This window comes from Strigops habroptila, chromosome 7 (genome assembly GCF_004027225.2).
Source record: "Strigops habroptila isolate Jane chromosome 7, bStrHab1.2.pri, whole genome shotgun sequence".
Classification (NCBI taxonomy): domain Eukaryota; kingdom Metazoa; phylum Chordata; class Aves; order Psittaciformes; family Psittacidae; genus Strigops; species Strigops habroptila.
Window position 1 is genome coordinate 18,241,229 of NC_044283.2, and position 24,214 is coordinate 18,265,442.

At 36.7% G+C, this 24,214-nt stretch overlaps 1 protein-coding gene across 3 annotated transcripts in view; it reads right to left on the minus strand.

The window, feature by feature from the left end:
* Positions 1 to 1,348: 1,348 nt before the first annotated feature.
* ADGRA3 (adhesion G protein-coupled receptor A3) overlaps positions 1,349 to 24,214 on the minus strand; it is a 55,145-nt gene continuing 32,279 nt past the window's right edge. For all 3 annotated transcript variants that reach the window (XM_030492689.1, XM_030492690.1, XM_030492691.1), the window contains 11 exons: positions 21,913 to 22,114; positions 18,622 to 18,771; positions 15,640 to 15,801; positions 15,150 to 15,353; positions 13,840 to 14,053; positions 13,477 to 13,685; positions 8,958 to 9,082; positions 8,280 to 8,403; positions 7,122 to 7,267; positions 3,125 to 3,220; positions 1,349 to 2,926 (listed from right to left, as the gene is read on the minus strand). In XM_030492689.1, coding sequence (XP_030348549.1) covers positions 1,684 to 2,926; positions 3,125 to 3,220; positions 7,122 to 7,267; positions 8,280 to 8,403; positions 8,958 to 9,082; positions 13,477 to 13,685; positions 13,840 to 14,053; positions 15,150 to 15,353; positions 15,640 to 15,801; positions 18,622 to 18,771; positions 21,913 to 22,114 — 2,875 coding nt within the window. In that variant the 3' untranslated portion in view covers positions 1,349 to 1,683. The remainder of the gene's footprint in view (positions 2,927 to 3,124; positions 3,221 to 7,121; positions 7,268 to 8,279; positions 8,404 to 8,957; positions 9,083 to 13,476; positions 13,686 to 13,839; positions 14,054 to 15,149; positions 15,354 to 15,639; positions 15,802 to 18,621; positions 18,772 to 21,912; positions 22,115 to 24,214) is intronic.

Here is a 24,214-nt window from a genome sequence, read left to right on the forward strand (position 1 = left end):
AACCTGGCAAGCAAGAACTAAACATACCTGAGTCCTCACATTATAAGTTATTTAACACAATATTTCATTACTGAGACCTGCACCTGTACAGACCCGTACCTGTATCCAAACAGATACACTTCACTAAAATATCCAACAGGAATAAGTCTGAAGGAGGTAACCAGGGATCCAGGTATACACAATCCAACTCCACTTGTTGCTTAGAAGTTATCAGTACTAGATTATACAGAAGTATTTTTTGCTATTTAATACACATGGTTTTATCAAGACAGGAATCAGTACCAGAAACAGATAAAGCCCCAAGCATTTTTCTGCAACTAAAACCTCAAATTTGTCACTGCAGCAGGATGACACAAAATATGATCTTGCTTACATTAAGGTGTCAACAAATAAAACTATATTTCTAATTTAAAAAATAATCTATTCTGTAATATTTCATTTTACATAAAAATTTTTGACCTTGACACTAATTTTTGTAATTATACTACTATTATAAATTCCCACTTAAAACTACAACTTTTATTTTTCAAGATTTACAATAATGTAAAACATTACATGTTTTAGCTATTCCTAACTGCAGGAATTCACATGCTTTTTAAAACTGATAACCTTACTAACATAGCTCTGCTACTGCAACTTTTTTGACACAGATGCTGTATAGTATGGGAGAAGATTATTCTGCAAATTGTCACATACACGTGAGTAAAAGTGAACTTGCAACTCAAAACGCTCCCTTGAGAGTTGGCTTGTACAGAGGCAATGAACCTGAAGCCCCTGATTTTGCACACCGATCCTACTCCTAACAGATTATCTCATTGCCACCTATCGAAACACCTGCACTATTATTCTCCCACACCATTACAGCTGAGTTTTTACTGGTAGGTACTGACAACCTTCACAAATTAGCACCTGTTGTCTGTGAACATTCATAACCTCCTCAACTATGAATTAAAACAAATTAATAAAAACATCCCAGCCAGGTAATTATGAGGGCAGAACAGAGTATTATCCAAAAACATTACAAAGTAAACTAAAACTCTGTACATGTGCACTAAAATAAGCTGCAGCCATCTGAAAATATAGCTACCTTAAGCAACAAGCAGAAGACAATGATTTTGAAGTAAACAAGTTGCTTGTATATTAAAAATCTCTTTAAAACATAGCTTCATTTCAAACAAATTCCAGGCCTTATGCAATTAATTGAGCTATTTGCATTGTCTATTTCAGTCACCAAATATTTTCTTTAGTAACTGAAACTCGTAAGTTTCAAATACTGAAGTAGTAAGATCAAGATGTTGCTTCAGTGCAGTAATCCTCAAAAACCCAACAAATAAGTGCAACATTGGGCTGCTGGGGAAAATACTATTTATTATACATTTAAATACAAATTTGAAATGTGTTGTGGACACATCTGCAGGGTTACAGGTAAAAAATAAAAATGTACAAAGCTGTGTTCTGCATCCCTCAAGACTGATGCTTCCAAAAAAAGTCACAAAATACCAACAGTTCATCTTTGTAAGAACAGCAAAGATAATAAAGGATAGTCTTTTGCTTGGTAGGTTATCTTTGTTCCCTCCCTGCATAAAGTACCTAGAGTTTGTAAACAGTCTTCGAAAGTGTTAACAGCTTTAAGGAATGTGTAATCACAGTTTGTATGGATTCATCCCTCAATGAATTATGCCGCTACACAGTAGTTTCGTGTTTCCATAACCCAGTTCTAATATTACCAGTACCGTCTGCAGTGAGCAAGGGTCCATCCTGTCCACTGCTTTTAAGTGGTCCATTCTGAATGGCTAAATTTAAGCCATAAGATTTTTGTTGGTTTTCAAGTTCAACCGCTATGGGTTTCCTCAGAATATCTTTTTTGTTGTTGGTAGCTATTGTTTTTTCAGTATTTCTGCTACTTTTTGGAAGCGTACTGCAAGCATCACTGCTGTCTTGTTGGGACTGGTTATACTGACGTTCTCTATATGCCAAGTAGGCTCTTCGGCTCCTTGAATGCCCTTCGATGTTGCTTTGTCGACTTTTAGGTAAGCCGTTTTGCACACTTCCTTCCACACTTGTGGGAACATCATACGCGTATTCTCTCAACACTGCAAGCCTGCTAGCACGATGCCCCTTGCTTCTGTTCTTATGGTGCCGACTTGGGTGTCCATTTGTCCGAAACTGTACCTCTAAGGGAGCTACATGCATTTTGATATCGTTATCCACTGAATGTTCAGTGAGGCTGTTATCAAGCTGAGGACCTGTGCTCAATGGCAGAGAAGTAGGGTGGCACTGAGCTGCTGCAGCTTGCAAGTTAGTTAGTTTACAACCTTGAGAAGAATTTTTTAGGCTTGATGCACTTTTATTTGTGCATGAAGATTCTGCACTACTGTTAGTGCACTTAGGGGCTTCTCCATTGCTTCCACTGGAACTGGCTGGCTGCACATTTACTTGCACTGAATATGTACTCCTTCCAGGGCAGCAAGTCGTTATCCAAGCGTGCCTTACATCTTCCCTGTTAATGCAATGGTGCACCATAAGGAAGGCACTGAAGCCTAAACACGTTGCCCCAAAAAAACAGCTGAAGATCAGGTCCATGGGATAATACAGGGAAACTGACAGAGCTCCAAAGATCCACAAAGCAACATACAAAAGCAAAGTCAGGCCCACTCCCAGCAGCTGTGATTGAAAACTGTGCTCGTTCTCCAAAGCCGATGTGGAAACTAGTGACACCGACAGCGAATCTTGATGAGCCAGTTCTCCGTGTTCACTGGTGGCCAGACGCTGCTGCTCCTCAACAGGTTCCTTAAGTTCGTATTTACGTTCAGGGTGACGTTTTAGTTGTATGAATATGCTGAGAAAATACATACAGTTGATGAAAATTATAAAGCTAGCTGGTCCATAAAATGCTCCTAAGCTAGGCTCCCACGTCATCCAGCAACTGGAAAAGAAACAAACCAAAGAATCAAAATTAATGTCTTCTCACAAGTCACTTATGCTTTATCAGTTCATAATGGTACTTTGAAATGGTCTTGGCTATGTTACATTTTCCGGAAGAATCAGAATTAATGGCAACAAGTACTCAGAAAAGAAAACCCATGAAATCTTATGACAGAGCTCTCGGTTATATGGTACTTACTAAGGAGCATTAGGTCTGCTGCCATAATTTCGGATGTTTGCTGCTGCTGTTATTCCACAGACTATGATAGGGATCCCTCCACCAATAAGGTAGAACCTAAAAAGTAAAAGCCAGTATATTAGTGGCTGCTTAATGGCAATGGAATTTATTCAGCATGAAGGAAATGAGAACTTTCCAGGATTCTGAAACTCATTAAGTTCTTTGAGAAAATAAACAGGTTTGGGCTTTGGCAATATGATTTTTTGCCTAAGCCTTCCTCACTACGATTCCTTCCTCCCACGGTAAACCACCTCTCTCTCACCTCCCTCACAGGCACTAAACAAAGGTACACACGGTTAGAAAGAAGTAGCAAAAGCTGGCAGTCAGAAGTTGTAAACTGCTGGAAGAAAATATGGAAACTTAGAAGGAAAATAGCAATCTCTTGTTCCAGAGATAACTTGCCCATATTATGGACACTATGTTCAGAAGATCAGCTCAAGAACTCTTGCACCTTGAGTTTTTTGGGGTGGAGGTGTTGGTGGTGGTCTTCTTTATTTGGGTTTAATCTCAAAGCATATACCTCCTGCTTCTCTGTGGCGGTGTTAATGAAAACTGCCTTCACAAGGACGAGGGCATTTGTTATTGGGAGTATCTTATTTTTCATTCCAATTTCTATGAATTCACATTGAATTCATTAGTGGCAGATCAATAATTACTGACAATTGTTCCAATTAATGGCACTCTGTCCTGCATCTTATGCTAATCCAGCCCAAATTCAGATCAGAACATGCAGTAAAACCTACTACTGCGACATACAGATTCATAGTTTATTTTATCGTCAGGAGACACCTATTCCTATGATCCTGGGCCTTTCCACTGTGTTTCAGATTATTCACCAGGAGTTAATACTGCCCCCCTTGAGATACAAAACAACAATCAAACATAAATTTAGTCTTTCTTGGAAGCCTAAGTACACTAAATATATTACTTAGTTGCTGAATCCTACCAAGATCAAATGCCATGATTTGTTTATTCCTTATCTTGATGCAGCAATCAAGACCTGGCTGAATGAAATGGATCTTTGTGGCACATTTTACTTATCATTCACTAAAAATAACTAAATCACTGCCTCGATGCACTGCTACTCAAACATGAACAGACAGGTGAAGGTGGTTCTACGCAAGGCAAATTGTTACTGGTGGGAGAGTGAAGCAATATGGATCATTTGCAGCTGTAGTTCAGGTTGCTATATTGAAGGAACACGTTTACAACTGGCCTTGGACCAAACCAAGACACCAAGTACCAACACCAAAAAAATAACAAACAGAAAAAACAAAACCTGTGCCCTTGTGTGTTGTTAAGTCTCAGCAATTCCTAAGAGTCTAAATTACAAACCAAAACTATTATGCAACAAGGAGTTCTATGAACAGAATATTAACTAAAAAACACACACAAAATATGCTGTAAGGCCAGGCTGGATGGGGCTTTGAGCAACCTGGTATAGTGGAAGGTGTCCCTGCCCATGGCAGGGGGTTAGAACCAGATAATCTTTAAGGTCCCTTCCAACCAAAACCATTCTGTGATTCTATGATCCTATGCTAAGGGAGATGCAGTAATACTAAGATTTGGGGGTAGAATGCTGTACGAACTAAAACGTTTCTTTAAATTAGATCAAAAAGAGAAAAACAAATCTAATGACATGGGTACAACAAGAGGTGTTATGCTCGTAACAAAACCTTAAATAGCGAAATGTTGTGTTTCTAAGTAGAACATTCACCCAGTATTTTTATTATAGTAATAGAAATATTTGTATTTTTATTTTATTTCATGCTTTACATAAAGTACCCCATTATCAAGATCTTCAGTAAGATTCTTTGCAAAGCAGTTCTTTTATGTAAAAGAAAAATTGATGCTGTTTCCTTTTGTCCTGTTTGGGATCTGTTGAGCAAAATACCATTTCTGCATGACAAACTCCATTGACTTCTTGTGATTGGTATCTGAGGACCTCAGTTATTTTTATACTCTCTTGCCTGGCATGGCAATGCAAAATATTTACTTGGCATAGATTTTTCACAGTTAAGAAATTCCAACTGGTGCCAACTGTTGCACTATCTTCTCAACTTGGCTACAGTGAGCCACAGCAAATCTCCCCTTTAATGTCTGTAGCAGCTTTCTGAAGAACGCCAGATCCATTTCAAAGTCTTTTACCACCTTGTTCGTGACCTGTGACAAAGTTCCATCAACACGCTGAATGAATATAATCACCACCACCAAAACTGGTTTATTTCCCAAAATAAAGAATAAAGCTTGTCGATGCTAGAGGGGAAGGAAGCTAATAGGTATGGAGTGCACCTGCAGAAAATATCTACAGAAACTGAAGATCAGTGTAAGCATCATGCCTACCTATCACCTGCGAGGTGGACTTTTTTAGACCCAAAAAACACAAAGCAGGATAATTTACACATGGCAAATAAGTAGAAAAAAGTGTACTTACATACATTAATCAGGGCTTTTAGTTTTAATGTTCTGAAAGACCTTTTGTAATTCTGGAAAGGCATACAGAGGAGGAATATAAACAGTGTGGAGGCAACAGAAAATTGGTTGTTTTGTCCCTCCAAATTCCAGAAACAGGGGACCTGATAACAGTGGATGACCAGTTCCTGCACAGAACTTTGTCCTATGCCACCACAGATAGTTTTGTTTTGATCATAAATTTAAAAGACAACTGAATAAAAAAAACCCCAAACCAAACAAAAATAATCCTTCTATGGTTGTTCCATGCAAAAACATCAACATCACTCTGACTGTGGAAAAACTTGATCTGAAAGAACTTGGACACTGAGAAAAATCTGAAGAATATGAAGCCTGGTTGCTCTGATCTGATATTTTCTTAAGAGTCATTGCCATTGTCGCAGATGAGGTGTCTATATCTGAAATGGTATGTACATGTTTATGTGTACGCAGAGCTGAGCCTGTGAGGCTGGTAGTTACGGTAACATTTCCCAAAGCAAGAACTCCATGACAAACAAGGGATGAAAAAGAAAAAAAAACAAAAATCACAACAGGTTTTAAAAGGCTACTCAGTACCCTGCTGGAAGGCACACAGTTGGCAATGGGCATGATATCCTATAGCGAATACAATAGATTTACTTTTCCTTAAAAAAAACCCAGTAAAAGTTAAAGAAAGCAAAGACAGTGCTTAAAAGTGGTACAAATATTAACATTCTACCTTCTAACTTATTAATTAAATATTTCTATATGCTTATACGTAATAATACAAATTTTATTTTATGATATTGAGAAAAGCATTTTTGATTTTCTGCAGTCTGTGTACTTGGAAATGAAGCTTTCTACGTATTTGCCTATAACTAATCAAAGTTAATCGCCTTCTGCCACCTTGTGGAGAATTCCAGCTTAGCAGTTCTAAATTAACATCCAGAGGCTAACTAAGCTACATGAACAATGTTTGTTACTCTTTTCTATTAAAAATACTTCACACAGGATGAATTACACAGATCATTAGTTTGTCCTATTTTGGTGATTTCAGAAGTAAAAATTCTAAGAGGAATGCTTCACAACTGTATTTTCATTTGATAAAGCGTGATACCTATTTTTCAAATTATTTGTAAGGAATCCTTGGAAAACATACTAAACTTTATTTACTTAAATTACAGTGCTTATTGTTAATTGTGTGACAGCAGTTCTACACATTCCTTTTTCTCTGATAAATCCATGGGAAGTGTTGCTATCTAAAGTGCTAAACAAAGCCCCAGTGGTGATGCTGAAAAGCTACCAATTTCTTATTTTACAAATCACACACACAGCACTGCAACAGCAATAGTCTAAGACCAACCGTCCTTCACCTCACCCTCTTTAACACAACGCTGAGGAACAGAAAAATCTAGAAGGAACTTTATGGAACTTCTGGAAAGTAAAGTGAGCAATGACCTGTTACATTTTCTGGTCAGAATATAAACTCAGCAACCTGGGAAATAATAAGTTGCAGAAACAGCCTCACCTCAGCATTGGTCTGGGTGGAGGAGGTGGCTCATCAGGATCTTGACATCTTTTTGCTTTTTTGGTTACTTGCTTGTAAATATTACGAGATGTCACTCCCAGCCACAGTACTGTCGCAAGAGTGGAATAATGGAGAATTATCCCAACCTGAAAAGAAAAATATAAATGATTGCCCAAACATTTCCTTGATAAGTTAAAAAATTAATCATTTAACACACAACTCACATAAAGCCTGAATAAAGACTGAAGAACTCAGTTCAAGATAAAAAAAACACCTTACTGTGACTGTTCTAAATGCCAAGTCATTGTGAAAAATAAAGTATGTTATACACACCCGTCTTCGTATCAGTTGAGTCTGGAAAGGCCAGCTGCAGCTGCCTCTAGGGGAAGGAAAACTTAACACAGGAAGAAAAAACCAAAACCAAACCAAACCAAAAAGCATTATGGAGTATTATGGTAAGGGATTAAAAACTTTTATGAATCACTGGATGGAAAAAACCAAAACCAAGCCAAAACAAAACAAACAAACAAAAAACAGTAAAAGAAATTTCACTGATGTAATTCCAAAGTGGGAACTGTTATTATACTGAAACACTGCAACTGAATTAAAGACGGCCAAATCTTAGAAGAACAAATCACTATAAAAGACGAGTCTCAATAAATCTAGTAACGTTCTTTTGGAGAAAGCATGGAGTCTCTGACTTCAAACACTTCTCTCTCCCTCGCTTTAGGGTATACTGAGCAAATGGAAATAATTATTTTAATACCTTTGGAAATCAGTTTTCACATAGTCTATAAAGGCCACATACAGGCCTATACAGAATAATTTCATAGTAAGTTAGTCTCAAAAATAAAACTAATAAGTAAAACTTATTTCTTGTGATAGCATTTTGGGGAAAAAAAGAATTTTGCACTTCTAAAATACATTTCCAGTTTTCAAGTAAGAAACTAGTTTTACCTCCATGGCTGATTGAAAATACAGAGAAATCTTAAAAAAAAAAAAACCACCTTTTTTTTTTTTTTTTTTGGTCTAAAATTTTACATTCTGATAAAATGTCTGTACTGGACTACTGTTCTGTAGGAGGAAGAGGGGGTATACACATTTGTAGGAGTATGAAACTGATAACTAATTTTTTGAAGTATTTGCATGTTTACTTACTGCTTGGCAAATGCTGGCATTCCTGGTCTGAGTTATGCCTCCAATAAACATCACACATGTCAGGAAAATATGAAAGCTCAGGTTAACTAGCATATGCCAGCTTTTCACACTGATCCTGATCACACTGTTAAAAGGAACAAATTAGATAAAGTAAAACACAGCTACATTATTGTCTTTCACAAACCAGCAAGATACACTTGTGATAAATGAGCTATAATTACTGCTAATGATCATTTGACTACCACATACTTTGTAATCAAATAGAATCTGGTCTTCATCACAAGAAATTATAACAACCTCCTATTAACTACCTTTATACGACCATTTGGGGCCTGATTCAAAAAATTTTAGCCTTCGAGCTTTCATATCAACAAAAATGTAAAATGCTGAAGGGTTCGTTAAATTCTACCAACATTCTTGAGTGCTCTCTTTCATTGTGAACCACAAGTGAGATACATGGCTAAAAACATTAAAAAGAAATACATGGTTATGAGAGCTAAACTGTCATACTCAAGAACCTATGAAATAGCTACTTCCTTAACTGCTAGTTTGCATCAACAAATTTTATAGGGAAAAATCCCAACCAAATGCAGATTACTGTGTCGTGTTTCCATCAAAAAGAAGTAGTAATCCTAGGCACTATGAAACTTTTTTTTTTAGTTAAGTTTTGATTCATACCTGTGATGGTATATGTAACTGACTATGATCATCAACAGACACATTAGCAAAACCACGGCAGTGGCATAAATTACTGGGTGCAAAAGATCAGCTGGCTGCGTATATAATTCAGCTCCCGTCAAGTCCTGACAACAAGAAGAACAAAATTAACATTAGTCCATGTTATTTCTTCTTTTTGTGAGGGCAGGAAAATGGCAGAGGACACACAGGTAGTAACAGGAACCTTTAAGGTGAAATATGATGCAATATGACCTCACTTTGAAGGTGATTTGAGCAGGTAACTGGATCAAATGACACCCACCTACCAGACTGTTATTCTATGATTGCTGTTTGACCAGAATAGATAGCTGATAACGCAAATAGAATTCAACAGCTCTTTAGCATCGTTCAAGTTTTCTGAACCCACCCATCAAAATATTACTCAAGAGTAAGCATGAGATGGAACCTTGGACTGTTAAAGCATGGAAGTATTTCAAACATCTAAGAAGTGACGTTTTCATTTACTAACAAGAGCAAAAAGAAAGAATTCTGTTTGGATGCAGTTACAATTTAGAGTTCCATTTCCATAATGGTAATAAACACTGGGAAGTAAACAAACAGAAAAACACCCTTCAGTCCATTCCAGCACAAAACAGACTTTACCACTGATCATAGAACCATAGAATAGTTAGGGTTAGAAAGGACCTTAAGATCATCTAGTTCCAACCCCCCTGCCATGGGCCGGGACACCCCACAGTAGGCCATGTCACCCAAGACTCAGTCCAACCTGGCCTTGAACATTGACAGGGATGGAGCATTTATCATTTCTTTGGGCAACCTGTTCCAGTGCCTCACCACCCTCACAGTAACAAACTTCTTCCTTATATCTAACCTGAACTTCCCCTGTTTAAGTTTGAACCCATTACCCCTTGTCCTATCACTACAGTCCCTCTCCAATATCCTTGCAGAGCCCCTTCAGATACTGGAAGGCTGCTATGAAGTCTAACACTGATCTTAGGCAAATTCAGTTTATGAAAAATAATTTTTCAGGACAGACAGGATACAGAAACTTCTCTCACCTATAATTCTGAGTAAGTGCCTCTAAAATCTCTAGAGCCGGCAAAGTTCAAAAGTGTGCTGGTGGAAAGGAGAACAAATTTGGCAATCATAAAGGAAGGTAGAAAATTAGGAGGAAGCCTCAGTTTGTTTTGAGAAAAAGCACAGTGATGTACAATCTGTTGTTATGGTTAAGATGGGTAATCTAATTTCACAGACAGAAGAAGAGTTCTTGAATCGAGGCTTGTAATTAAATTAGAGTCAGCAGTCTCTTCACCACTCCTTCAATTGTTCTTTCATCAGAATATAAATTTGTTATTCCTACCTAACTCACCAACCTCATTTCAAACTAATTTAATCAGATTGTCAGTTTGAGTTTTATGTATTTGGTTTTCTTTGGCACCTGGAAAAAACACTTCAGGAAAGATCATAAGGTATTATGCCTGAGGCAGCCAGCGTCATATGATTTCAACACTACCCATACGCTGGCTGATACCCAGCCAGAGATCCCTAGGAACTCACTGATGTTACAAGCATGAGCAAATACATCGCCACACAGCCAGTGAGTATTGAAGAACAGCAACTTACAGAATTGTAGAATGGTTTGGATTGGAAAGGACCCTAAGATCACCTAGTTCCAACCCCCTTGCCATGGGCAGGGACACCTCACACTAGACCATGTCGCCCAAGGCTCTGTCCAACCTGGCCTCGAACACTGCCAGGGATGGAACATTTACCACTTCCTTGGGCAATCCGTTCCAGTGCCTCACCACCCTCACAGTAACAAACTTCTTCCTTATATCTAATCTGAACTTCCCCTGTTTTAGTTTAAACTCATTATCCCTTGTCCTGTCGCTACAGTCCCTCTCCAGTATCCTTGTGGGCCCTTACAGAATTCCAACTGCTGCTTCCAGACTGGTGACAGGTAACAAGATGCGATGCATGTACTCGTGTGAACTTTGAGAACAAGAGCTACAAAATCACAAGATTTACAATAATCTTCTACAACACCTGAGAAAACTCAGTATGCCTAGCCTAGCTAGGACAGGCCTTGACCCAATACCCACTAAGTCAATGGAATTCTTACCGATTGCACTGACATTTTTAATCTGACCTACTAAAAGGAGTGAGGGGAGCTAATAATGCTATTTCTAAGCTAAACTGACCCTAAATAATATTTCATTTAAAAAAACCCGACTGTAAAATAACAGTAGAGATGGCATTAAGAACAACACTGGGGTGTTTGCAGCAAACTAGAACTCTCTTCTCAACTACCATTGCTGGTTTTTTTCCTCTGCTACAGGCCTATAATAATGAGACTTCAGCTGACCCTCCTGGTTACCTTCTCTGTTATTAAACAGTGGTTAAAATAATTTCCAAATTAATACAAAATTTTACAACTGTATCTTCCTAAATCACTAGATTAGAAAACTAGGCACTCCATTACAAGTTTCCTTACGAGGCAGGACTTTACCTTATGTTCTGAAATGTATGAAGACAGGTCAGTACATTACAGCCTGCTTTCTTCTACACACAAACACACTAAAGTACAGTAGACTAAAAAAAAGAGTGAAATAACTCTGGTTAAGTCATTCACCATCCAGCCAGGATGATGAAGCATTGCATTCAGGTCTCTCCTGACACTACTGTTCAAGTATCTGCTGTTAATGATAACTGCTGAATTAAAAGCCAAACGTCTAAAACGGAACCCAAAAGAATCTCTTACGACCCTGGGACCAGAACCCAGACTTTCACAACACTGCAAGATTTTACAAACGAAATAAGTTATTATGGCTTTTTTAGTTACTATATGGATAGGCAATATGAAAACCTTTTTCAGCAGCCACTTAAGACATCTAGAGCTTTTGCAGTGTATTAACTGTGTGCAAGGAACATCTCTTGGAAGAATATTGCACTGTTCCACTCCACCTACCCCCTCCTCTCCAGTCTCTACAGCCTAATATTTTGGTAACCAGCTAAATATTTAACGAATACTAGTTTTCAGCAAGCACAGAATGAGAGCGACTCAGAGAAAAGTAAGAAAGCTGCCCCTTCCTCTAACTTTTTTGATTTCTGCTTGTCAACAGCTCTTCAGATAAGTCATAATAAGATATCAATATAATCTTAACGTCTATTAATTTACAAATACAAATATAATTTACAGCACCAAACCGAATATGCTTTTATTTCCTCCAGATGACAGAAAAGTGACCAATTTAAAGCATCATCTCTTTAATGCATACTACACATACAAATGAAGTTTAATTCTGTTTTAAAGAATGCTGTTATGTATTAGAAAAAGGTTATATATTAAAAAAAAAAAAAATCAAAGAAAGTAACTATAGGATTATAACAGTTTGAAGTAATTTAAAACAGTACCTTCAAAGGTAAAGTTGCTGAGTTCTTTTTAAAAGCTTGACATGTAAATCTTAATTTATTTATGCTTAGCTTTTTGGTATTCTAACATTTAATTCTCTTAAGAGGAATTTTTGAAAATTTGGGTTACAAAACAAAAAAGTAGCTTCTAATGCACTGATCATCATAAAGGAATCCTCTTTCTTCCACACACATTACATAAAAATATGTATTTAATTCCACACAGAGCACATTAACTACAACAAACTCCATACCAAATTAACACTTCAAAATATTTCCTAAACCTCTTGCTATTTCAGTCAGCTTCCTGCTAGCCCACCATTTTTAGGTATCACATTTTATCATTTAGCATCTGTGGTGATGACTGATGAGCAGGAGAGCAGTCACCATCTGTAAAAAGGGAATCTTCCCAGGCCAAATTCTGAAATGAAGAGCTCTGGGAACAGAGAGAGAAGAAATCCTGCTTCATAACTGACAAGCACTAAAAGAAGGTGTCTTGTTCCCTTCTTCTTTAACTATTGCTACATTTTAGAACTGGTTAACCATTTCATTAACATTGATTTTTTTCCTTTTTCAATTGATGTCTTCTGGTAATAGACTTCTATACTAGTGAATGAATAGCTAATTTGCAGTGAAATAGCTATCTCTGCTTACAGATCACAGAAAAAAGAAATACTTGGGAACACATACCTGTCAACAGACAAAGCTAACAAATTTAACACAGAGAAGATAGGGTTTGCTTAACTTTGTTTTCAACTTTTTTTTTTCAACTGTCATTATTAGACTGAAGTTCATAAAAGCCCGTTTGATTAAGTAGCTCATTAAAATGGCTTCCTATAATACAGCACATTTCATATGAAAATTCTTTTGTGTCTAATATATTCAGCAATTAATTCCACTTTGACAGATTTCCATTTAAACCTCATCTTACACCAACATTTGTATCAATGCAAGCAAAACCTGAAGATTTCTTATGCCTAGTTTTATGTGAAATGAAACATGGGAATGCTCATTTTATTTAATGCAAAGAAAAAACAAAACAAAACCAGAATTGGTTTCTTAATATTTTTAAGTTCCAGAAAGAGACATGTAATTCTAACTGTCATACCATTAAAACAGCATAGTTGCTGAGGGAGTAGCACTGAATGGTAGTAATGTTTTCATCGGACAGAAGAATGCGGCAACCATCAGATTTCCATCCCCCTTGTCCGTTCAGTAGATCAAAGTCCCACTGAGCTGCAACAGCATCTGCTCCATGTGCAATGCGCCGCAGTGTCACATTTATAGGAACGTGGTGACTGGCTAGGTTTAAACCATCTGTTACAAAAGAAATGTATTTGCATGTGAATTTCTCAACACATAACACGAGATGCTAAAAACCTTTTGTAAGATCTACACTAGCTGAAACAAAGAGGTCAAAAATCTTTCCTACTTTTTAAAGATTATAAAAAAGTAATAACAAAAAACAAACCTATCTTGGTAAGAATAACTGGTGTTACAACTGTACGACGTTTCCCATCGTCAGCCAGATTTGTGGAATTTCCTGTTGCTGGAAAAAGCTTTCCATTGCGAAATGCAATAAGCTGAAGCTTGCAGACAGATTCATCTGCTGGTCTGATTTCTCTTTTTTGCTTTTGGGTGAAGAGAGAAGCTGGCAACTGGATAGAAGCCTCTACAACTGTGTTCTAAAAATAAACAGATTTTTAAAGTTTTAAGAGAAAGTGAAATTCTTTATAGAGATTAAATTAGCAACTCCTCCAACTACATTTAGCAGACTATGTGTTGTGACAAACCTATCTGACAGTATCTCCAAATAATCCATGATAAAATAGTTGAATCAGGTTATTGAAGTCTGAACACTTTTTAAGAAAGAAAAAATAAAAATAAAAATTAAGATTCTGCAGTTACCTTACTTGTTACAGAGAATAAAGTTGAAGTTAATATCAGTAAAGTATTACCAGAGTTTTCCAGATTAGACTACTGGCAACTAGAAGCAGCAACCAAGACAAGCAAAGAGAAATGCTGTAATTGTGCATTAGTACCTTTCAAAATGAAATGCTGTGTACAAACAGGTTTTGACAACCTGTATATAAATTATAGTTGGGTAGAGAAGCATGCATGTAATTTCACAGAATTACATAAATATAATTTCAAATATACACCCTACAGTGACATTCAAGCGAATTAAGTGATAAAAGCAAGCCAGTATGTGAGGGAATGTAACTGAAAAATTACTTTTAAGCAATATGAGGAAGTGTTTCCATACTATACACAGCCACAAATACATACGCGTGTGTGTGTGTGTGTGTGTGTATATGCATACACACATTCAAATAAAATTAACCTTTCAGGTTCATTTTCTACTTCATACTTAATTACAGCATCACCCTGAGCAGAATACTTCAGATACTTAAGGAGACTGGTAATATTTCATTTAATATGTAATGAAGGTGAATACACAGCAAAATAAAGCCAAATATTATTATGACCTAGGGAGCATTTCGATTTCCATACTTATGAAAAGGTCTGAAAGCATCTTTCAACTTAGTAAGTTTTAATAAAGGAAGCCACACCTACTCATTAGAAATTGTGTCTATTAAAAAACATTCTATAACCAAGCTTTATTATCCTTTGTCGCTTTAATTATCTCTTGTCACAGTCATTCTGGCTATGTAAAAATGCTACTTTAACATTAAAAATTAATAATATAAGCTTGCTTTCCAAATTACTCATATTTTAGATATTTTTACAAAGTCAGTAGGGAAACAATGAGTATACAACCTTTAAAGCCAGACTTGACAGTGTATTTGAAACGTTGCACTTAAAGCTTAATTGTTTATCTAGATTTCCATCTGGATCTCTTCTCCCATAATCACTGAGTCCTGTACGGTCTGATGTAGCCACTTTCTGAAATACGGTGCATGTCATCCCAGTGAAACCAGCAGCCTTTATTACGTAAGCCTCAAGAGCAATATTTGGAGAATACTGTGATGACAAAAATCAAACATTAAATAATTTTACACATCACAGGAAGAAGAATAATCTTAAGAGGGATTCTCTACCTTAACAGAATAAAAAAAAAAACCCCACAAAACAAAAACCACACAGAAAACTGTTTATCTGGCAGAGATAAATCTCTTCAGAGTATTTCTCTTCTCCCTACAGAAATAGTAGGCATTTCAGATAATGCCAACATCTATTAAGAAAAATAAAAAGCTATTGAAACTCGAGGCAGCAAAAATGCCTTCTAAATAAATAAATTTATACTTACAGTAGAATAAACTTGAGCTCCATTTGCAAGCCGATACATAGCAATTTTCTGTAGACACTGTACAATCCTAGTGCAAGCCTTGGCTTCCCTTTGTGCCATCCACAGAACACGTTCATCGGCTAACATAATGTTACTTGCTATGTCCACCATCACGTCACCAAGCTAGCAGAGAAGAGAAATAAGAATATTTTATATCTCTGAAAGCATTCATCAGGTAGGATCATTATCAGAAAATACAAAGCAACTTGTCAGCAAAAAAGCAAAGGGAAATTGGTTGTTCGTATTTCAACCACCCGCTTGTGACATTGAGATATTGAAATTCTTTTGACTCAAGCGTTTACTTTCTTTCAAGAAAAATTTTATGCCAATGTAATTTGTCTGTTACATTATACTTAGAAAACAAAAACATGAGAAATACAGGTATTTCATTAAAACCAAAGAGAGTAATGCTTCGCGTTCTACTGTAATAATTATTTAAAAGGACTATTTATAATCTACTTTAGACACTTAAATTTATTAAAGTAAAATTAAAATAAAAATAAACTATAAATCAACAATAAAACAGCTTGCATGTATGGGGGAAGATAAGAAGAAAAGAGAATACAGGCAAAGATTAGGATGCAATCCTTCTGCTTCTCTTCCTTTTGCTATGTCTGCCTTTTCTTTTACTGCTTCCTTACTTGCCTTCATTTTTGCATGACCTGTTTTAGGTCATGGGTTATACATGAGACAGCAAATATCCGTTGGTACCAGAGCTGCTTTCAAACCACCAATTATGTTGTTGTAAGTTTATGCTCACAATCCCTACCCTGTCTTCTGTATGACAGACAAATACAAACTATAAAGGGAATTAATTTATTTAGGCCACAACTCCACCAAAATTAATGAGCACCTACATTGACAATGTTGACCTTCACTGGATTTTCGTAACATTTAAGAAACAGTGACAAATACTGGACCAAAAGAGAAGGTGCATGTATTTTCTAGTTGAATTGACTGAAATGCAATTCACAGTGACGAAATTTAGGGACTGGGATTTTCTGCTTAAAGAGAAACAGGGTGGGGTGTGGAAGACATCTCCTTTGCCATCCAAACTTACCAATTTCTTTTCAGAATATTACTAGTACGGACAGAATACAGTAGTTTGTTGTTCTTTTTACGTTTTTAAAAATAAAGGCAAGAACTAAATATAAAAATATTTACTGTTTTAGGAACTGCCTCTTGTAAGGACAGAAACTACAGTTAGTAAACATTCTCAACAGCTAACAGAGCCTCAAACAGCATTTGCAGGTTGTAGCCCTTTAAATACTCAAGAACAAATCAAAGTTCAATTAATTGAAGATGCTTATTATGACATTATTACTTGAAAAATAGTAACACGTTTTACACATCAACAAATGGTGGGTTTACAATAAAGTATCAGTATTAAGATCTTGAAGTCACAGGATTCAAGTTGTTTCATACTGTTAAAAAAAAAAATAAAATTACACATTCTTTCCCCAGCTTAACAAGGTACACACAAGTTTTTTGCCAACTCTATTCTAACTTAAGACAATCTGCTAAGGACTTTCTGAACATTTGCCTTCAGTTTGCCGCTTCTGACATGAAAAAGCTATTAAATGAAGCTTTTTATAATTTATAGTATTTATGTTAAAAGAATATCCACTGTAACACAAACTAAAGAACAGTAACATGGTACAAGTGAATAAAATAACAAGACAAAGTTTGTAGAGCAATACCCTAATAATAACTAAGCCTTACTATAGATACTAAAAATTATTATGTGAAATTGCACTCATGTTCCTTGAATATACCAGCAAAGCAAAGGCTGACTTCAAATCAAACCAGTTAAGACCAAGACTACCTAAGAATTTAACTTAGATTTTTTTTTTTTTATATCATCTATGTACCTTCAGACATGGCAATGTAATGCCAGGCTGTGTCACTCTACAGCCAATAAATCACAGCCGAGAAAAGAATATCCTTATAATGTAACAAATCATGCAGCAATCTAAAACATGTTTCTATTTTCAACTGGGTACAAAACTAGCCAGTTAATGAACTGCTTGTATAATTCCAAAATACACCAAAAAGTCCAAGCTGTGATTGTAAAAAGGAAGTTTGGCCTGAAAAGTCTCCAAGGAGTTCTGCAAAGAATTCAGAATCAGCATTTACGGTTTGCTGAGGGTAGACAGGAAAAATTTCTTTGGGTTTTGTTTGGGTTTTTTCTTTTTTGTTTGCTTGGTTTGTTTTTTTTTTTTTTGGGTTTTTTTTTTTTTGGTTGTTTTGTTTTGGGGTTTTTTGGGGTTTTTTTTTTGCACAAGTTTAAAATTGAGGTATTGTGGTCTCCAGCTTCCCAACATGCACTGTACAGTGAGATCAACATAACCTCTGTTCAGCAGTGAAACAGAGAGTTCCTACCCACAAGTGGGACTATTCAACCACTTGCATTTTTCTCCCCAACAATGAGCATTCTCTAAGATTTTATTTTAAAGTCTTATATCTTGCAAGATAGAGGAATACTGAAAACCTTAGAGATACAGCTCAATATTGAATAAAGACAGCCTACCATGGTGGGAGGGGAGAACATAAGTCTTGTTTTATTCATTATTGAGAGGATCTCTGAGGCTTTCATTACTTGTATTTTTATTAGATAAGAACACACCAATGAAAACCTGTGTGACCCACTCCATATTAAATAAAAACAGACTTACTGTACCTATCTCCCTGCTCCAGTGCTGACCAGAGGTGTTACTCACATTACAGGTCCAGTGAATGCTGGATCATCTCAGCGCGAGTGCGAAGTCTGTGACCATGGGTCAGCAACTTCAGGGACCTACTAAACAAACAAAAACATGGAATAGAATCTGATAATCCACTAACTCAGTGCCTGCATCTAATGTTGAGACGGTTTCACTGCTCAAAATACTTAAGGACAAACACTTCGATTATCTTTAAAGTGATGGCAAATTATCCAGTTACCTCTTTATATTTTTCAGCAAATCTTCCAAATTTCTCTATCATTTCAGCCACAAAAATAACATCCATCTTATCAGAAAAATTTGCTGCTTCAACAGTGTAAGCCAAGAGCTGTCTTGCTGTTGCCACTGCATTAGTAAGGTTGAGCGGCATCTACGTAGAGAAGACACATAATCATTTTGAAGAAGTGAAAATTAAGTGCAAGATAGAGGTAACAATTCAGTAATCGATATGCATTTTTCCCGAAGAGTACAGGAATTCCCACAGGGATCACAGTGCTTTAAGTAGCCAGGGACTACCACCTTATCTGTTGGCAAAAATAATTCCTACAAACCAGGGAACCAGCACCTGTACCGGCACCCAGAAACCAGGTTTTGTCCTGTTGCCCTAATAGGAGAAAGACGTTGCACCAGGAAAAGGAGTGGGGGGAAGCCATTACTGTACAGTGGTTATTTTCCTTTTCACCTGAGCCTAGGCAAGACAACACAAAGCTCCTAAAATACAGCATTTTATAGCAACAGAAGCCAAAAGATATTCAAACACACCACTGCTGTAGCATTCAATCTTGATTCTGTAATTACAGAAAGCATTTGGGACACACACAAAAACGCCCCAAACAAGATAGACCCTCTCTATGACAAAGCTCATGATTTCATTCCTGAAACAAGCACCATGCTGGAAAATTCTTCACTAAATAGCGTACAACATCAACATGCCTGAGCTAGCAGGGACCAAAAATGGGATATTTCACGTAGCATGGTGGAAAGCTGTGCGAATCTTATCAGCTCATGTTCAGATGCTGTTTATCTATGATAATCCAAACCAGAGTTGTTCCATCTCTCTGTTTACTAGTGTACAGATATCTGGTCTGTCCTACCGAATTTGTAATGTGCCACATAAGCACAACTATGCATTTGTTCCTGCTGGTCTTAGCACTTGTATGTACATTTGAATGCAATTAATGGAAGATTAATTTTTTTTCCAAAGCACTGAAAGACAGGCCTATAAAGAGTAAATAAAATTCAAAGTCATAACGTACACTTTCAACAAAGTAAACTTTCAAATTCAGATATTATGTATAATTTCTCTGAACTTTTTCTTTAAACATCAATTTCTTTTCGCCTAAAGCTTTATATGTATGATACACAAACAAGAACAGTGAAATATAAATGTTCTTGCATAAGTGCTACAAGGGTTTCAGTCCATTTTAGACCTAGACCTCTGCTTAATTTAAATTGCTTGGCAGAGTTCTAATCTTCAGAACAGCTCAACTACCTTTGTGTTCAAAGGCTTTAAAGGTGATTGTAGTATTATTACATTTATTATTAGTCTCAAAGAGACAATAAATTTCTCTGCAGAATACTGCTAAAAATTCTAGACCTACATGTAAAAAAAGGGTCTAATGAGTAAAACCAACTAAAACAAAAACATGCCAATTCTTTCTTCAAAATAAAAATTAAACCTACATTTCAGTGTAGCACCACTGTGTGCATGTATTTTTAATGAGATAATAGGAAGTTACCTACTTCACACATGGAAATTATACTTCAGCTTTTTCTGAAGATACTGATCTGACCCTCACATTTTAAACTTTTTAACACAAAGTTGGCAACATTCTTCCACAACCTGATAAATGCTGGCTAAACAAAAGCAGTTAAGCCAGGCTGAAGTAATCCAGGCTCTTGAGCAGTTCCAACTCTACAGTACATACAGTACTGTACATAGCCAGGAGTAGTTACAGACCCTGCCGGAAAATGTGAATTCCCAGCTGAGGGAAAAGCAAACCAGCAGCATCAAAGCTTTCAATAAGCGAACACCCAACTCTTGCAATGTCCTACAAAGGGATGCCCGGCATCGTCTCCCACCTGCTAATCAGTCATTTAGCACTACCACCCTCCATTTCAGCCCTCAAGTATCTTTCTTGTGACCAAGCCATGGCATGCACCTCTACTGCTAGGAATATAAAGCAGCAGAGCACAGTTATGTCAACCCCTAAGTTTATCTTAGACCAAAGCAGTTAGTCCTTTCCCTTTCTCCCTCTCCCACACTTTCGATCTTTCTTACACCACTGCTCATTGGTCCTCAGGGAACCAGAGCATGAAGATAAAAAGCTATGCCTGCATTAGTAACTGAACGCAGAGGAAGCAAGTCCACAATGACCTATCTACACAATATGCAGTTCAATGCTTTTGCCTTAAACTAGATATAGCCCAAGCCACTAGATGTCAAGATCTCACTACACGCATAAATCTCAGACATCCAAAGGGCAAATATCAGTTCAAATCCAGACTGTCCCAGTCAGGGGCTATGGCGCTTTTGATACAGTGCGAAGTGTTTTCTAAAAGCATGTGAGCTCACTCCCTGAACACATGCAGTAATCCTACCCAGAGATCAGACAAGCACCAGAGCTTATGTTAAACATGGGCAGTGCTATCAACATCATCAAGTGGCATAGCTGTATTAGGAAAAAACAAATAAACAAAACCAACCAACCAAAAACCTCAAACCCAAAGAAACACAGGACTCACCATACCAAAAAACATTCTCACATCTCTGTAGTTTCACCAGTGGCACTGATGCTAGTGAGCTGATAGTATGCAGTGAAAAATATCAAGCTTAAACCAGAGGCTCAAAGCTTTGTGGACTATTATACAATACAGCACCTATACATACAAGGCTGGATACATCATTGTAGAACAGTGTTTGTGAAAGTGTGAGTTAACTAGACATAAGCCTCAAAAGAATTTGGAGATGAGAAATTTTGTTTCATAGCTACATTTAAAATCTAGAATACCCTCTGGTATCCTGGTGAGTATTACCAGATTACAGTACCTAGTTCATACTACTTTCACGAGTTAACTCTCATTGCCCACACTGAGTCTCTTAGAGGTTTACAGCAACAGAGACAGAGTTTGACTACTCTGTTAATATAATGGAAATAGCTGTTCTCCTTTACAACTTCAGCCTGCATTATTTCTTTAAAGCATGTGGCCAGGACAGGGCATCCAGTTGACAAAACCAATCATGACAAGTACCATCCTCCTCTGCTTTACGCAAATACACCAAAGAAGAAAATTTTCCTTGCACTTTCAAGCTGGGGGCACTCAAAACAGATATTAAACCAAGCTCTTAACATAACCCTACAAATTCTAGTGTTGTATTCAGAGGCATGTGTTCATCAGAATTCATCTACACCACCAGCATTACCCACCTAAAAATAAACCTCAGAGAAACAGACTTTAGAGTTTTTATTTTCATTAAAGAATTTGATTTTCTAGAAATGTAGAAAATTACCTGATTGAACATATAAAGAACTCTAGTCACATCATTTGCATACTGGCACCTGGAGTAGTCCTCTTCGGCCCAGTACCCTCCCCTGTCGCATCTGCGCCAGGCTCTTCTCTCATCTTGTGAGTTGCCAGGATATATCCCACTGCCAGCAGAATACCGTGTACACAGCAGGTATGCTGTGATGCCTGCCAATGTTCTAGGCCACCTGGGGAGGCAAAGGCAGAAAAAAATTAGACAAATTTACATGACAAGTAAATAAAAGGATTAAGCACTACAACGTGAAATAAAGAAAATAATGAGACACTCAAAACTAAGCATCTCTAAAGTATTTAAAGGGCCACCTTGGCTCATGTTCAGTATTTTCAAGCTGTTCATATTTGTGTACTATTAACAAAATGAGTTCTAATGCTAGCATGCTTTTTTTTAATTCTTTCATGAGGTTGCAGGTGGAGAGAAGGTGCTTATAAAAATTACTAAAAATAGTTCACTTTTTTATATGCTTGCCTACTTCATGAAAAATTCCGTATTAACACTATAAAACCAGTTAAACACATATTAACAGCCTTGCAAGCTTTCTACTTGTCCTGTTCACGTGCATCAATGTAACTTTCAAATGGCTGCATTCATATCTAAACTGCAGATACGAACAGAAGACTACATTTACTGTATTTAAGAGTAGCAGTAGTACAATCACTTTGATCAATTTTGCAACCAAACATGATACCAAATAGTAATCAATGGGAAAAGAAAGTGGTCATAATGTTAAGAGTAGAAGAGAATTCCTTTCACTCGAGGCATGTGGAACTAAGCACTTTTCCAGAAAACTTCTAAGTCTCTCAACTTTCTCCTCTGTAATTTTACTGCATATTTTATCTGTATAAACATATGCAGAGATAAAAATGAATTAAAGAATAAAAGCAGAAAATTAAATTGCAATACAGCTTTAGTACACTGATCATTCATTAGATCAGAACTGATTCAAAGGAAACTTAAGAACAGAAGGCAACCACGCCTGAATTAAGGTCCAGTGCTGAGAACAGAGAAAGACAGGGACAAGGAATGCCGTTCTGTAAGGAATGCCAGCCAGTCTGCCTGCCCCTGCTTCTGGTGCTCTCCCCTGTTAACATATGGATAACCAGTATTTTATCATTCAGTAGACTAATACTGAAAGTTTAAAAGCAAAAAGCATACATACCTAAATTGCAGAATGCTAAGTATCTCAAATCCAACAACCCAACATACAAGGTTTAACTAAAACTGAGAGCAAAACAGAGCTTCATTTGGTCGTACCAGGCTTTCTGTACCCTAATTAAGTCAAGCTCCTTGAACAGTCTTAAGAGCTAACATACTTTTTCTCAGTTTTAAGTCTTTCAAAGAGCTTTGCACAAAGCAGTTGTCTCCAAAAATTGAAATGGTCAAACAAAAAAACTCCGTTAGATTACAGTGTGATATAAGGTTTGCTTTTGTATCTGGACTGCATTTCAGTAAGTAGCCATTTAATCATTACTATCATGTAAGTTAAGATACACTCAAAACATATCTATATTTGAAAGAAAAAAACAGAAACAAAAATATCTGTGTTTTCAGAAGGATGGAGTAACCACCTTGAAGAATGTTCCATCTCAGGAAATTAAAAGCTAAGTAATATTGCCAAAACACAAAATGAACAAGTCAGCTTCATTTTCCACATGGCCTTAGAATAATTTAAACTCTGTGGTACTGACAGATGTTGTATGACACAGCCTCCAAGACAAATATTTTCACAGAAAAATGGCACTCGCTATTCACACCTAGTGCTAAAATATTAGAAAACTAAAAAACAGAGTGGAACACCAGGACTTAAATGAAAAACACATTTTTCAAGAGAGCTTTAATTACTGTATTTTTAAACAAGTATAATTTCTATATATGTATCTTCTGGAACTTTGGTAGCCATCGAATGGAAAAAGTGAGAGTTTCAGTGTTGAACACTACTTCAAAGGTTATTTAGATTACCACAATACTATTGCCTTCTCCCCCTGTTCTTCCTACCACTTTCCCTATTTTTTAATCCACCTCTTCCTCTTCTGTTACTGTCCTTTTTTTCCTACTGCATTTACTTTTAACTTACCTCTCTACACAGCATTCTATCTTTTACCATGATCTTCTCAAAAGAGTACTAGCGATGTCAGTCACAGTCTGTACTACATTTATAAAAGATACCTACAGAAAGATTTTACTAATAAAACTACTATATTATTTGTCTAATGTTTTAGAAAGCTTCCCGCTAAACCAGATATAAAAGGTGGAAAAATTAAAATTCCCA